At 35.9% G+C, this 17,677-nt stretch overlaps 1 protein-coding gene across 2 annotated transcripts in view; it reads right to left on the reverse strand.

Moving 5' to 3' along the window:
* The window catches only part of LOC105535608 (protein FAM13A-like), a 269,070-nt gene that overhangs the window by 195,908 nt on the left and 55,485 nt on the right, over positions 1-17,677 (reverse strand). For both annotated transcript variants that reach the window (XM_011974742.1, XM_011974741.1), the window contains one exon: positions 9,879-10,056. In XM_011974742.1, the coding sequence (XP_011830132.1) occupies positions 9,879-10,056 (178 nt within the window). The remainder of the gene's footprint in view (positions 1-9,878; positions 10,057-17,677) is intronic.

Consider the following 17,677-nt stretch of genomic DNA (forward strand, 5'->3'; position numbering starts at 1 on the left):
GTTTGTGTCTACAAATTTAGCTGATCTCATCTAATATTTACTGGTGTATTAAACTCTAACTTATTGTGATGTTTTTCTGCAAGACTTGAAGACCAACAGCAGTTTTAAAACTTTTTTGGTGCTGCCACTAAGAAAAAATGTAACATCTTGGATAGAAGAATAAGTAGAAGGGCTTATCATTCAAAATATGAAACTGATTTATCTTTGAAAGTTTCAGGAATACCCTCAAAATTACTTTTTATATTATTGGTTAGTACTGAAACACTTGTTTCAAGGAATAGAATTAATTTACATATCTATAGACAAAAGGCACAGGACGCAGAGATACGAAGCAGAATTTGATCAAAATGATGTACTCATCAGTAGCAATAGCAAGTTTATTAGAGATAAAAGACATGGATATTATCAAATTGTACAAACTAAGTGTGCACAATGAGTTTAATGCAAAGTGCCAAGAATACTAACAGACAAACAAAAAACCCAGAACCAAAAGCCAAGGCTTTGGTCTGTTCATCAATATCACTTAACAATCAGATTTTTAAATACACTCTAAACAATGGCAAATAAAAACTGTTATGTGTCTTGTGAAAGAGCTGTGCACGCTTTACATTATTTCACATCCCTCCTTGCCTCCTTTTCTCACCCACCCTGCCTGGTATCCCTGCTGTCAAAATACACCAACATCCTCATCATTGCCTTGTTTTCTTTCGGTTTCTTTAGAATCTGCTCTAAGGCACTGTGCACCTAATGATGTAGGAGACAGTTCTAATACATTAGGAAAATATATTTTCTTAAGATTAGGTGAGAGATTTTACACTTTAAGAATATTTAAGGGTAACACTGGGTATGCATGAGATTCATTATATTAGAAATACCTAAATATTTCTTATTCGCTAGTAGAAAGACACGTAACAGTTTGCTCGACAGATGCTTTGCTTGGCAGTCTGGAATTCCCCAGATAAGCTGCAAGGAGAAGCCATGGGATGAAGAAATATTTAATGTGTTCCATGGGAAGAAGAAAAAAATCCATGTTTCCTCCTGACTCCTATTTAACTGTTCTAGATTTCCAGGCATATCCCATGACTCTGATACCCCATCAGGAATTAAGATCCGAGTCTAGGGTTCAAAAGTGATGGCAGAAGCCAGGAACTCTGAGCAGGTGGCTGGTTGACCCAGCTATAAGGCAGAAGCCAAAGAGAAAAATCCAGCATTCCCAAGGCAGGAGAAAGGTTCAAGCCTGGTGGCAGCAGACTGGTCTGGAAGAGGGGTAGAGTCAAGGCAATCTGAGGAGGTCAGAAGGTGTCTATACAAATACTAAGTTGAAGAAGTTGGCTTGTGTTGGGAAATTTTATTGGGCAAGAACATTTTCTATTCCATTAAATATTAACAAGCATACTCAATACCGTGAGAAGCTTGTTTTAAGTGAGAACTATGACAACTGAGATAAGAGGAATGTCATGTCTTCTATCTCATGTTTCTAAAGAGCCCCTGGTTCACTAAGTAGTACGATGGGCAGAACCCATAAAACCTGATCGTTCCCTTAATGCAGTTTTAAATGCATTTAATTAAATGCACATGGATTCCAACCCCACTCAGTCAATTGCTTACTATGTACGAGAACTTTCTCTTACAGTTTCACTTAAATTTCAAAGCAAACTCTGTGGGTCCTGTTTTACAGAATATTTAACAGGAAAATAAACAATGCAGGTCAAATCTACCTGCATTAGTAGAATAAGGACTACTAATTGGCAGAATAAGAGCTAGACTAACTTCCTTTTATATGTCATGCTCTCCAAACCACTGAAAATCCAATACTCACTGTAATAACTATCACAACTTATGGAAAGCAATTCCTGCTAATTCCCAAGAACAATAAAGTATTCAGGAGGATGTTTATTTGTCTTAGAAACTGGAATATTGAGGATTTCCTTAGAAAAATCATATACAACATATATAGCTCACAGTCCAAGGTTTAATGAATTTTTAAAAGAAAATATTTATGTAGTGACTCTGTGAGGTGATGCCCAGGTGTCTCCTCCATGCCAGAAATATTCATTATCCACCCCATCCCACTGAAAGTGCTGCCTGCTTATGGCTCATGGCCAAGTCCCTCTTCTGAGACTACACCATGTCCCTGGCACGGATCACCTCCAGTGATTGATGGAAATGGGGTAAAGAGACTAAACCCTTTGATTCTATTAGGGATTAATCTGAAAGGTCATCCCATCTTCTAAGCTCCCTGGGACTGAATGAATCCTGTGTTACAACTTTATGGCAGTTCAACTTATGCCTAATCCTACCTTCGTCTGTTCCTTGTAGGTATAAGGAAAGAATGGTTCCAAAAAGTACTACCCAATGAAACTTCTGCTTGAAAACTTAGTCTCAGAGTTATATCTTGGATAACCCAACCTATTAAATGAAGTGGTGAAATAATAGTGAAAATGAGGAGACAAAGTAATACTGAGAGGAAAATTAGAGTTTTAAGTGTGATTATGATGGATAAAAGAGACTAAAAATAAATAAAATAAGTATTCAACAAGGAAAAAATAAAACCTGAGGGCCTAATGGGAAAATGGCAAAAGATACAAACAGGTATATGAGGAAAAAGACACATGGCCCTTAAATACAAGTAAAAATGTTTAGTTTCATTTATAAGAAAACACAGGTGCTATATTGGTATTAGTAATGAGCAATCTGAAAATAAAACTGAGAACACAATTACATCTGGAATAGCATCTAAAAGAAAAAAATACTTAAGAATAGATTTAACAAAATAATTGCAAAACTTCTACCCTGAAAGCCATAAAACATTATTGAAACAAATTAAAGACCTAAGTAAATGGAAAAATATTTCATGCCCACATATTGGGAGATTTAATTTTGCTAAAATGGCAGTAAAGTACTCTCCAAATTGATCTACAGATTCAACAGAACATCCTATCAAAATACTAGCTAACTTTTTTGTAGAAATTTACAAACTGATCCTAAAATTTGTATAGAAATACAATGAAACCAGACTAGCCAAAACAATCCTGAAAAGAAGAACAAACTTGGAGTATTGAAACTTCATGATTCCAAAACTCATTAAAAAGCTACAGAGTTATCAAAATACTATGGTACTGACATAAGAATAGATATACAGATCAATGGAATAGAACTATGAGTTCAGAAATAAGCCCCAATAATTGTAGTCAGCTTATTTTTGACAAGGGTGCTGAGATAATTCAATGGGGAAAAACAATCTTCAACAAATGATGCTGGGACAACTGGACAGCCACATGCAGAGGAATGAAGTTGGACTCCTTTATACCATTCACAAAAGTTAACTCCAAAATAACTCCATAGACCTAAACATAACAGTCAGAACTATAAAACTCTTAGAAGAAAAGATGAATAAATCTTCATGACCTTGGTTAGCCAAAACATTCTCAGGTACAACACAAAAAGCATAAGTGACAAAAGAAAAAACAGATACATTGGACTCCATCAAAAATAAAAACCTCTGTGCTTGAAAGGACATGATCAAGAAAATGAAAAGGCAACTTATAGAATAGGAGAAAATATTTACAAATCCTATACCTGATAAGGAATTTATATGCAAAGTTTATAAACAACTCTAATAACTCAATAATAAAGACAAATAAATCAACTTAAAAATAGGCAGATCTGAATAAACATTTCTCCAAAAATATACAAGTGGCCAATAAGCACATGAAAATATTCAATGTCTTTAGTAATCAGGGAAATGCAAGTCAAAACCAAAATGAAATAGTGTTTCATTCCCACAGGAATGGAATCAAAAAGATATTAACAAGGTTTGACAAGGATGTAGAGAAACTGGTTCGCCCATACATTGCTGATGGAAATGTATATGGCCATGTGTCTTTCTCTTCATATATTTTTGTCTTTTGCCATTTTCCTATTAGGTTCTTTTTTTTTGTTTGAATATTTTTATTTGAATATTTTATTTTAGTCTCTTTCTGCATGATAAGCACATCCCATTGCTGATGGGAATATATGAGGGAACAAATGCATGAGGGAATGTAAAATGGTGCAGCCACTTCAGTAAACATTTTGGTAGTTCCTTAAAATTTTAAACAGTTACCATGAGACCCAACAATTCTACTCCTGGTTATATACCCAAGAGAAATGAACACATAATTCCACACATGGACACGTACACAAATGTCCATAGCAGCATCATTTGAAATAGCCAGAAACTAGAAGTAACACAAATACCCATCAACTAATGAACTGATAAACACATCAACTGGTACATCTCTACACTGAAATATTATTCTGCCATAAAAGGAATGATGTACTGACACATGCTACAAAATGGATGAGCCTTGAAGACATTTTGCTAAGTGAAAGAGTCCAGTCAGAAAAGAACACACATTGTATGATTCCATTTATATGAAATGTCCAGAATAGGCAACTCTCTAGACACAGAAAGTAGAGGAGTGGTTGCCTAGAGCGAGGTTGTTGTGGGGAGCGATTAGGAAGAAATGGGAAGTGAGTGCTAACAGCACAGCATTTCTTTTGGGGATGATAAAATAATCTAAAAGTGACTGTGGTGACGGTTCCAGAATTCTGTACTTATTCAAAACCAACAAATTGTATACTTCACATGGCAAATTGTATGGTATATAAACGGTGTCTCAATAAAACTCTTAAAACTTAAAAAATCCACACTGGGATATCACATCTGACCTATTAGACTGGCAAGACTTCAAAATTTTCACAAAATCCTCTTGGCAAGACTGAAAAACAGAGACTCTTGCATGCTGCTAATAGACATGTAACACTGACTCATCCTCTATGGAGGGGAATTGGGACTATCTAATGATATGGTGCCATTTGTTCTTTGACCCAGAAATCTCACATCTAGGAATTAATCTTGGTGACACATATGCACAAGTTTATTTGACGTGGGATCATATCTAACAATAAAAGACTGGAAACAAATGACGATCAGAAAAGTACCATTGACTAAAATTTACTTTGTCCAAGCAATGAAGTAATACACAAGCACAAAAAAAGAGTAAAAAAATAAACTGTTGGAATGATCTCTAAGATTTGCAGATAAAAAGCAAAGTGAAGAACAGTGTAAGGAAGACACAGAAATAAGAATGAACACATATAGACATCACATAATATACATAATGTAACTACATATACACATTTATTTTTACAAAAAGAAACATTGAAGGATAAGCCGGAAACTAATAAAAATGTTTTCCAAAGACAGCAAGAGGTTGAACAGTATAGAAAGAATGATAAAAGGGAAACTTCTGAGTAAACCTCTTTCTCTTTGCATAATTTTCACTTTTTTTTTTTTTTGATATTGAGTCTCGCCCCGTCTCCCAGTCTGCAGTACAGTGGCGCGGTATCAGCTTACTGCAACCTCCACTTCCCAGGTTCAAGTGATTCTCATGCCTCAGCCTCTCAAGTAGCTGTGATTACAGGCACCTGCCACCACTCCTGGCTAATTTTTGTATTTTTAGTAGAGATGGGGTTTCACCATGTTGGTCAGGCTGATCTCAAACTCCTGACCTCAAGTGATCCACCCGCCTTGGCCTCCCAAAGTGGTGGGATTACAGGCTTGAACCACTGTGCCCAGCCAATCTTCATGTTTAAGCCATGCAAATGTTATAAAAATTTAAACAAAATTACATTGAAAAGGAAAAAAAGCTCTGCATTCTAAAAATTGGAAACAAGTGAACTCAATTTTATGCCAAATGGAGAAGACAACCACCCTTTACTTTGAATGCATACTCTTAGCCAGATATAGGGACAATACAGACTGCCAGATGTCTTAAACATTACTCAGTGGCTTCCCTGATGTTGTGACACTTTATATCTATACATAAAATACACATTTTATGTATGTTGTGCAGAAAAGCAAATAAATATTCCCATTTTTTAGGAAGCAAGATTTTTCACTGTCAGAGTGTGGAGTTACAAATATGAAATCAAAGTAGTTAAGAAAGAATATTATAATGTTAAAATTAAACTCAAAATATCAATATAAATCCATTATTTCTTCCATTCAGTCATTCCATCATTCAAGTATTCATTTCTTTCTTTATTTCCTTGCTCTAGAAGTCATTAAGACCTAGATGCAAATAACTTAGCACCCAGATCTTGGCTTCTAAATATAATTCTTCTATAAAAGAAACCAAAGCCCCTTGGAGAAATGGTTAATTCCATCCTGAGACATCATCTTTAGCTAGAAAGGTAGGAAATACTATTACAGGGTTTTGTCAGAAGGACACCGTTGCCAGCCTAAAGGGACTCCCACAACTGCCAAATTTGGGATAATATGAGCACAGGAAAATTTAATATTGTTCATTCCCCACTGACAAGGGAAAGCTCTTCTTTATAGAAGAATATCACTAAAAGAAAAAGAAAAGTAGAGTTTAAAAATCAACATTCTACAACCCAGAGAGAAAAGAGAAAAAACTGAATCAGGCTAGGATGATCAACAGACAATCAAACGGATAGTGAATTGGGAGGAATATGCATTTGCATGATGCCCAAGTAGTCACCTAATGAATTACTTGCTAACTGTAAAGGGAATGTCACAGCCCTACAATACAGAGATTTGAAAGTGGTGACTTTAACTAACAAAGCAAACTAAGCATCAATAAGTGTGAGACAACTTAACATTACATGGCTTCTAATGGGATGCAACATTAAGGATACAATATCGCTGATAAAGTATTCTGCCCAAAAAACTTAATCTGAATATAACTAAGATTTTATATCTGACTTATAGATTATAGTAGATTCAGAGGATAGAAGAACGACTTAACCACACCACAAGAAAATAATCAAATTCACACTGTACAATATTCCACAGGATGATGTCTGGTTTCTTAAAAACTCAATGTGGTTGCATCAGGAAAAACAGCTAATGTATGCTGCGCTTAACACCTAGGTGTTGCAGCAAACCACCACGGCACATGTCTACCTATGTAACAAACCTGCACATCCTGCACATGTATCCAGAAACTTAACATTAAATTAAAATTTTTTCAAAAGTCAATGTGGTAGAAAAAAAAGGTGTGGTTAAACACAAAACAACCACGTGGGCACCCCTGCACGTGGGTGTGCACACATGGAAGGACTGTTCTTTATTAAGACATACTAAAGAGACCTAACAACTAAGAAGAATGGATGAACCATTGGATCCTCTTCTGAGAAAAATAAATTGTGACAAATTGGGATACTTAAATGGACTCTCCAAATGATATGATGGAATTGTCAATTTTCTTAGGCATAATAAACATATTATGGTTATATAGCAAAAAGTCCTCATTTTTAAGGATGCATGATTAAGTATTTAACAGTGAAATAGCTGAGGTCTGCAACTTAGTTTCAAATGGTTCAACAAAAAATACATATTTACATATATCTACAGAGATAAAGCACATTTATTTCATCTAGTTAATGAGAAAATGTAAATCTAAGTTATGCTCCTTCAAATTGTATGACTGAAATTTTTCATATTATGAAAACAGGGGAAAAGCTTGAAAAAACCAGTTAAGTTCTAGTAAATTGATAAATATGAAAACAGGAGTTAATGAAATAGAAAAATGTTAAGGCAAATTTATTCAATAAAGTTAAAAATGGATTATTTGAGAATAATAATAGACAAAAAGCTTGGCTACTCTGGCCAAGATAAATAGTGAGAAGGCAAAATTAACATTAGAAAAGAGAAAGAAGATGTAACAGACAAGAAAATTTAAAAATTTAAACGAATTATTGTATAACCTTATACCACATACATTTCAAAAGCTACATGAAGGTCGGCCTGTAATCCCAGCACTTTGGGAGGTGGAGGTGGGAGGATCACTTGAGGTCAGGAGGTCGAGACCAGCCTGGCCAACATGGTGAAACCCCGTCTCTACTAAAAAACCCAAAATTAGCTGGGTATGCTGGCAGATGCCTATAATCCCAGCTACTCAAGAGACTGAGGCAGGAGAATTGCATGAACCCAGGAGACAGAGGTTGCAGTGACCCAAGATTTCACCACTGCACTCCAACCTGGGTGACAGAGCCAGACACTGTCTCAAAAAAAAAAAAAAAAAAAAAAAAGCTACATGGCTACATTAAATGACTGGTCTTTTAGGTAAATGACTGATCTGTTAGGTAAATGGAATTTGTCAAGAATACTAAAACTAGCTAAGCATTAGTTTAAAAACCTGAGTTGGCCAGGCACAGTGGCTCATGCCTGTAATCCCAGAACTTAGGGAGGTTGTCGCAAGTGGACTGCTTGAGCCCAGCAGTTCGAGACCAGCCTAGGCGACATGGTGAAACCCTGCCTCTACAAAAAATATAAAAGCTAATCGGGCATGGTGGCATGTGCCTGTAGTCCCAGCTACTCAGGAGGCTGAAGTGAGAGGATTGCTCGAGGCCAGAGGGTGGAGGTTGCAGTAAGCCAAGATCGTACCACTGCACTCTAGCCTGGGTAACAGAGCGAGACTCTGTATCAAAAAGAACCAAACAGGTTAAATTGGTATATTTTATTTTATGTATATGTTATAACAATAGAAAAACTGTAAAACCATACTAATTAGAACCTATAATAAACACTCATTACTAATTAATATTGTGACTCACTAACTGGAGCAGATTACCAGAAATTCCAGATCAAGTCCAATTTCTAAGTTAGTAATGAGGTATGGATCTGTGTTTAATGCTTACTTAAATAAGCATTCTATTTACAAATTCATTTTTATCTGTTCTAGAATCTAGGTTTCAGAATTATTCAACGGTTTTCTACTTACACGTTTCTCACATGTAAGTCACCAAACAAAGGTTTAGTGGGCAGAACAAATATAAGAACAAATATAGACTTTTTACTATCACGGAGCTTCTGAATAAGACAAAAATTAGTAGATCCTGCATCTGAGATATTTATTCACAACACCCTAATATATCCTGTGAAATGCCATTATTTAAAAGTTAACATCTTTAGAATTACAATCAGGATAGTTATTAAGGTAGAACTTCTACCCAAATTAGGCTGTGAATGACCTGGAACCCTGTAGTCACTAGGATCTAAACTAGAATCTATATTTAGACAGTCATTCTGAGGACTGTAATATTACTAGTTCTGGGCAGCTGAATAAGCCTGTATATTAATGAAGTGGAGAAGTAGATATGTTATAAAAAAAAAAGTTGCTGAGTTTCTGAGTGTTTTTAGAGTGTGAATGTTCTCTCTCTCCCTTCTCATAACTAGGAGGAATGTATTTGATCAGAGGTGATTAACAGGAGAGTTAAAAGCAAAGTCCCTGGATTGCAGGATCATGTTTCACATATCAAAAATTAAAGAGCTTTATGGAATAAGAAGGAGAATAAAATATGAAGCTTTACAAATGTTCCTGTGGCTAGCAACAAAGAATCTACTAACACAGACTAGTTTATTTCCAGTAAATGAAGCTGAGGTTATATTTTTGTGATACTGGCATAGTCTGTTCAAAATTTTCCATCTATTGGCAATAATTTGAACTTTATTACTATTTAAAAAATTATTCACTATGTCATACTCCTTCTCTTTCTGCTAATCAACATTTCTGATTACAGATTTTTTAAATGCCCCTTTTAGTTGAAATATAACTTATTTCCAGATTTTAAAATAAGGCTACTTGATTTATAGCAAATCATAGTTTTATAAAAAGGGCATAGCTGCTTTCTTCAAATTGGGATGAAAAACAGGGCTAACATGCCCAAGAACAAGATACAACTTCTCCAACATAAGCTGGCTGAATTTTCAGACTGAAATATGCTTCTACATCCCAGTAATTTCAGACAGTAGTAAACACAAAGGGGGACATGATGATATTAACAGCAAAACTCCACTAACTTACTGAAAGCAATTTGGCCCAAATACAGTGGCGAGATTGTGAACATTCATGCGATTCTGCACATGATGCTTGGCTACTTTTGTCAAGAACTGGCAAAGGTACTTGAGGAGGCAGTAGTGGGTGTCTGGCAGCTCTTTTATTAAGTCTCTTAAGCTACTCTCCTGAATATCCTTTCTGCCATCTGGAAAAAAAAAAAGAATAAAAATGTTCTCAGGTATATTTCACAGTAACAACAACAAAAGCACGTAGGTGTAACACATTCTAACATTTTATTCACAAAAAAACTCTTGAGAGACTGAGATAGGCCTTGCATATTTGACTTTATGTTAAAGAATTACTAACTTAAGCAAGAAATATAAAAAACCACAAGGTTTTTTCAGTGCACAAAACGGGTTTGTGTTTCAATTTGATGTTTTCATCCCCTAATTAAGACAATGGTTAGGTTTTTGATCCACAGTGGAATCTTCCATTTGATTTTTGTCTTCAAGTTTGTCAAAACCAGAATTCTCTTGAATAAAATATGGTATGAGAGACCTTCAAGGGATACCATGGGGGATGCTAAACTTAGTGATCAGGATACTGTACACAGAGAAAACTGAAGTAAACTTTTAAACAGCTTTTTAATCTTGACAAAGATTATCTCCTTGACCAATCTCTAGTCAGACTTCTCTGAGCTTTTTTTCAACTAAGCCCTGTTCTGGGCATATCCTGAAGAGTCCACTCTTAGTAAGAATACTGCTAAGTCATTTCAGCCAAAATCTCCACCCTTCGTATCTGATAGCCCTCCATATCTGACCAAATTACTCATTTCCTACCATCCTCCAAATGATGTCTGATCACCTTAGCCTGCCTTCAGCAAGAAACTTGTTAGGTCTGTTTAGCCATAATCTCTCCTGACCCTTGAGGTTTTTCCTCTTAGTAATTTTCCACCCACTGACTACTGCCTATCCCAACCCTGCTATATGGTCATGTAATTACCACTTTCCCTTGTATTCCAAGTTGAGACCAATCTCTCTGCCCCACTGCAAAACCCCAAATGCAGTAGTCCCTCTAGCTATCGTAATAGTCCTGAATAAAGATTGTCTTACTGTTCTTTAACAAGTTTCAGAATGAATAATGTCTTTTTTTTTTTTTTTTTAAAGGAGTCTCGCTCTTGTCACCCAGGCTGGAGGGCCGTGGTGCGATCTCAGCTCACTGCAACCTCTGCCTCCTGGGTTCAAGCGATTCTCTTGTCTCAGCCTCCTGAGTAGCTGGGATTGATTACAGGTGTGCACCACCATGCCCGGCTAATGTTTGTATTTTTAGTAGAGACAGCATTTCACCACGCTGGCCGGGCTGGGGCCTCCCAAAGTGCTGGGATTACAGATGTGACCCACTGCACCTGGCCAGAATAACTTTTTCTTTAACAACATCTAACATGTCATATGGTTCAGAATTTGATATATGTTTCTCATACAAAAGACTAATAACCCAGCATACACCCCAAAATGTCTAATGATATATCAAAATTCACAGGCATACATATGAAAAGTTTCTCTCAAGTCTCAAAGATTTGTTTTGCCAATACTTAAATACAGTAAAATTGCTAAGTTTTGTGACTTTATGTAATGCTTTCTCTCAGAAGAAAATAAAAATATTTTACAACAAATACAGTAGTTTAGAGGAATGACTATAATCCATTACTTTAACAGACATTTAAGAGAATAAAAATGTAATTCAGTTATAATTAATACGCAGTTGTATTGCTTACATAATTCAGCTTTAGCCAGTTAAGTGAAGAAGAAACAGAAAAATGAAGGAAATGAGATACAAAATCAGACAATTCATCAGTGTTATAAAGCACCTGGATAACATAATGCTACACACAGGAAGTGAAAACATATAGCGAATCAGACACACTGACGTTGATAGGCTTCAGAGCACAAGATCAGAATGAAGGCTCGAGTCATTTCTGGGGTGAGGAACCTGGTTCTGCTACCTACTATCTATGTGACCTACGTTGTATTGTTTATAATGACTATTTTCCACTGCACTATGACCTTAAATAGCAGAGATACACAAGATGTTAAAATAATTAAGGTCGAGGGATTAAGAACTAATTGGAGATACCCATTTCTCATGCCTTTATATTATAAAAACAAACAAATAATGAACCAAGAGAAAATGTTCTGTCTTCTTTTTTATAGTGACTAATTCAAAGTGAGTCTATGAATGTTTTCATGGGTATTTACTCTCTGTTTAAAATTGTGGTCTGATTGTCAGCATTTAAAGATACAAGCAACAGCATTACAACAGCCTTGACAATCAGCCTCTGGCTTTCTGGCTCTGAAATGAAACCTCAAACCATAAGGCAGGCAATGTGTAAAGACACCAGGTCAAATAAAATGAAGATTCAAAATAGTTATGAATTTATGACAATAACATCTTTGAAAAAGCAGCAGCATTTTCATCATTTTCCAACTTTTGAAATACGATAAACAATTTTTCCAGGAAATAAAATTGCCAAATAATGGGAAGGGAGACAGATGTATTTAGAGTTTCACGTTTAGCAAAATAACATAAAATTGTTTATGGCAGCTGGGCGCGGTGGTTCACGCCTGTAATCCCAGCACTTTGGGAGGCTGAGGTGGGCAGATCACAAGGTCAGGAGGTGGAGGTCCTGGGGCTGGGGCTACGTGGTGGTGGGTGGGGAAGAGTAGCAGGAGATGAAATGGGGAGACAACACGAGGAAAAGGACAGATCATTACTGTCTGATTAAATTTGACTAAAAGCTATGGTCTTTTCTTGTTTTGTTTTGTTTTCTGTGTGAGGGTTTTGAGCTGTGGGGAGACATGATCTGCCTTGAGGGGGTCACCACTCTGGCTGCTCTGCTGAGTCTAGACTGTAGAGCACAACTGAAAGCAGCAAGATTATTTAAGAGGCTACTGTAACCATCCAGAAGGAAAGGGCCCAGGGCCTGAATCAGGCTGATGCTGGCGGGATGGTTAGACATGGGGACAGATTAAGAATGCAATTTAAATTTGTCTTGTGTTGGAAGATGTTTAATTCATTTAATCATTCTGAAAACATTTATTGAGTGACTACTCTGTGCCAGGCACCATCCCAAGCATTTAAGATAAATCTGTAAACAAAATAAACGGAAAATCCCTACCCTCATGGAACCTACCGTCCAGCAGGTGAGACATTAGGCAATAAATATAGTAACAGGGCTAGGGGAATTGGGAGTACTTGGATCAGCGTGAAGGCTAGTGATTAAGATTATAAATAAGCTTGTCAGGAAGGTCTCCTTCAAATGTAGTTGATGTCCGCAGCTAAAGTAAAAAAATCTATAAACTGGCAAATATAAGCTCTTTTAGAGTTGGTGGTTGAGTTTTGACCATCTTTTAAACACTCTCCATGCCTTGCATATTAAAAGAGCTCAAGACATTGTTTTAAAGAATGATACACATTTTTAAGACACACAATAAGGAACTAACATAGGAATATAGTACATCTATACTTCAAACATATTTTTTAAAAACGTGGAATAATTTAGTCCATTTACAGAATTTGCTGAGTTGGATGGAATATTACTGTTAGGTAGGAATTAGATTACAGATAATATCTAAATAGAAGAAAAAGCTACTTTAGTGGTCACAGGGAAAGGACACCCAGCAATAAAATTCCATAGACGGACCTCAGAAACAGAAGTGAAATGCACCTCTGCAGATGTATTAACATATGTTAACTGCTTTAAACTTGTAGTCATTTTTAGAATTAAATTGGAATAAAACTAGGATCATATGTTATAATTCATAAGTTCAAAAATTCTAAGAAAACTTTGCAGATGGAAATAATGGTTCACAATTAAAATAGTCATCATTTTCTTCGACATCAATCTTTTCTTAGGACAAAAACTCTCTCTCTCCATTAGTGAAAAGTACCACTTCAAATTATTCAAGTTTTCTTGAAAGTTCTCATTCGTTGTTGGCTACATTTGACCCATTTCTCAAGCTAAAATGCAAACATTCAACTAGCACAGTATGCACAGCATACAGAGAAATCTACTCAGCACTTGAAAACTGTACCATAAATACTTTTGTTCCAGGTTAAGCAGCAAACATTGAATTATGTGACAAATATTTGCTCTCACTAAAAAAAAAAAAATTATAATTATAATCAGCAATGCTATTCCCATATCACAAGATATATCACAGGATGGCACCTAACTCAAATCTTGACACATGCCTGGACTTTTCAATGACCATGAAGTTATACTATACTCATAATCTTAGCCTCAAGGAAAGAATAAAGTAGCTGACAAAATGTTAATCTCTATCATGATATATCTCAGAGCCATGAGAAAGTCAACCACTAAAACAACCAAAATATTTAGCCTCATGGTGCCAGATTTATCAAAGTAGTTTCCCCCCTCCCTCTGCCTCATTAAACCTCACAAAAGGTTTTATGAAAACTTGCTAATCTATTAGATATTAATAGTATAATGACCTGTTGCCAACTTTGCAGATTAAGAGGTCATAAACTCGAGAACATGAGCAGCCTCTAGAAACTGAGAAACCAGCAAAGAAACAGAGACTTCAGTCTTACAACTGCATGGAACTGAATTCTGCCAACAACATGAATGAGTCTGGGAGTAGATTCTCCCCAGAACAGTCATACAGGAGTCTAGACTGTCACCTGGATTTTGGCCTTGTGAGATTTAGAGTAGAGAAACCAGTTAGGCCCACACACTTCTCACCCACAGTACAGTGAGATAATAAATTTGCAACGCATTAAGCCACTAAGCTCGTGGTAATCTGTTATGGTAGCAACAGGAATCTAGTAGCTCCCCATTTGGGGATGACTAGACTGAAATAGAGAGATCGATTAGTCTGTCCACATTCACCCAGGTACCAAATAGCTGAGCTACAATTTAAATCCAAGTGCCCAGGACCTCATAATATACAGTTTGATCAGCATACTCTTACAAAGTTAGCTATTATTGTTATCATTACTACAGAGCAGCTAACACCATGTCTCAAGTATGTAAATATTTAAGAAATGTTTCCTGAATCAATCAATCAATAAGCAAATCTGTTGTGTAGTGGAGAGGTGGGGATCTTAACTCATTTGTGAGAAACCATAGCTTTGTAGGTTCTCAGGGCTTGTGGAGAAATAAAATTTTAATAGAAGCCTATAAGGCTGTATGGGCACAAAATACAAACTACATAAGAATAAACAAAACATGAATTATATTTCTTTCTAAATATGTATTTACAGAAGAATGAGAAAAATAATCATGAAATGCCAGCTGTACAGAATCAGACTGGGTTTTGCCTCCACATTTCATTCCTCAAGACTGGAATCACTTCTTTGGAGTGATGAGCTTATAAAGGCAACAGAATTTCATTTTCCTGTGCAAAAGGAGGGGTTATGTTTCTTACAAATCTCTTACAACCTCATGACCATGATATGGTTCTCAAAGGACTCACACAAATTTCTCAAAGGGCATGCTGATAAAGTGACTAATAAAAATTAATAAATTACTGCCTATTCTTAGAGGTTATTAGTGAAACTACAAATCTTATCATTCTGATTAGATTCTGCAAAATGCAGAGGTATGTTTATTGACAAATTAGTCAACATTTATACTGATCTCCTGTTCCCAGAGAGAACCTGTATGTTCAAGTAAGAGCAAAGGCCTGCAGGAAGAATAAAGAATTAGGTGATATTTTACACTTCAGTCCTATAACCAAAACAAACTCCTGATAATGCCTAAATAGTATCTCAGCATATTTATTTTGTGAGTATTTATTGGGTACTGAATGTTTGTCAGTGGGGACTGATGGTATACATAAACATATAAAATAGTCTAAATTATAAAGCTGGAACCTCATATCTACACTAAAGGTTAGACACAAGCATTTAGCAGTTGAAGAACTTATTTCTATGAGAATTTATGTACCGAGGAGACTGGAAAAAACAAACAGCACATAGGACAGAAAGCCTCACACAATGTAAAATGCTAATGTGAAACAATATTGGCAGTATCTCAGCTAATAAAACTTGGCTTTCTCCATAAATCTAGCACTATATTAAATGGGCCAAGTACAGTAAGTATATAGTTACAGATGAAATCATACTAACACCAGTTGGTTTTTTTCTAGGCACTACTGGTTAAATGCTCAGCTATAAGTGGCCTGTAAGTGGATTTGGTGTCATATGAGTTAAACCAAGCCCAGAGTTACTTAAGCCTATTTGTATGTCCTCTTATCCCTCCTTTCTCCCTTAAGGGCCTCAAATTATTTATGGACTCATTGTAAAAGGTTGATTATTTCCATGGGTTCAGTAAAGCAGGTGTTCAAAACAGGGCTTGACAGAGTTAGGGCAGAGCTGTAGGTGGCTAGCAAGCTAATCATCTGGCAATCCCTTCAATTGATATTCTTTAACCAAATTTTTAATATTTTTTATGTAGATTGATTTTCTATTAATACAAGTTGTATACTTTTTAAATAACTCACTTGTTGACTATGTCTTCTCTTCTTCCAACATAAAAGCATTACTAAACAAAAAAAGAACTTACTGAGGATTTCACCCAGTTCACAATTAATTCCATAATATTCCCAATAGGCCTCTTCTTGGCCTTGGAGCTGCTGGGTATCCTGCTTTTCCTCTTCAAGCCTATAGTCTTTCTACACACTATGCTAGAAAATAGTTACTCAAAATAAAGTTACAATATAACAGCAATTACAGGTAGATACTCAAGAGAAATGAAAGCATATATCCACACAAAAACTTAAATGTTCATAACATAAATGTTCATAACAGCAAAAAAAGGGAAATAACCCAAATTTCCATCAACATATAAATGGATAAGTAAAATATGGTATATTCATACTATAGAATATTAACCAGCCATAGGAATGCAGTACTGATACATGTGACACCACAGATGAAGCTTGAAACATTATGCTAGATCAAAGAAATCAGTCACAAAGTACCACATATTGTGATTCCATTTATGAAATGTCCATAGAAGCAAATGTTTATAGAGAGACAGCAGACTGGTCTTTGCCTAAGGATGTGGGTGGTGGGAAGACGGAGGAATGGGGAGTGACTGCTAATGGGCATAAGGCTTCTTTCTGGGGTCATAAAAATGTTCAAAAGTTAGATAATGGTGAGGTTGCACTTTGTGAATAGATCAAAAACCACTGAATTGTACACTTTAAGAAGGTCAATTTATGGTGGGTAATTTATATACCAATAAAGCTGTTCTAAAGAAATTCTGTTGACTTCAGAATCAAGCATGGGAAAAATTCAAGCATGGGAGAAGAAAGTCAGAGGAGAACTTTCAGATAAAGACGACAGATCATTTCAGTTAAAGATGAGTGTACCTACTTTTCCTCCTAATATCCCACTAAAATGATATTTTTTTTTAAAGAATAAGCCCTCAAGGATAAAGAGAATAGCCAAATACATGACAGTAGATGAACGATTTTAACAAATGTACATATGCATGCACACAATCATGTTTCAAGATGAGTTGTTCTTATATGGAATAATTTGCTCAGTCATGGCTTCTCTTTCCAAGCTTGCATAACCTCACCCACTAGTTAATACTATCTCACAGAGTCAAAGGCCATATAAGGAAAATAAAGATGCACATGTGTATCCAGCAAAGAAAAGATCATCTAGTTATCAGGACCTACAATCTCAGAGGTCATGGGTGGTTATAGATACAAATAAGGTTCTTCCTGTCACATGGATCTGGATGACAGCAGTTCAATTGGAATATTGTCAAAATGTATGAAGTCATCTGTGGA

This window comes from Mandrillus leucophaeus, unplaced genomic scaffold (assembly GCF_000951045.1).
Source record: "Mandrillus leucophaeus isolate KB7577 unplaced genomic scaffold, Mleu.le_1.0 Scaffold1480, whole genome shotgun sequence".
Taxonomy (NCBI): Eukaryota; Metazoa; Chordata; class Mammalia; order Primates; family Cercopithecidae; genus Mandrillus; species Mandrillus leucophaeus.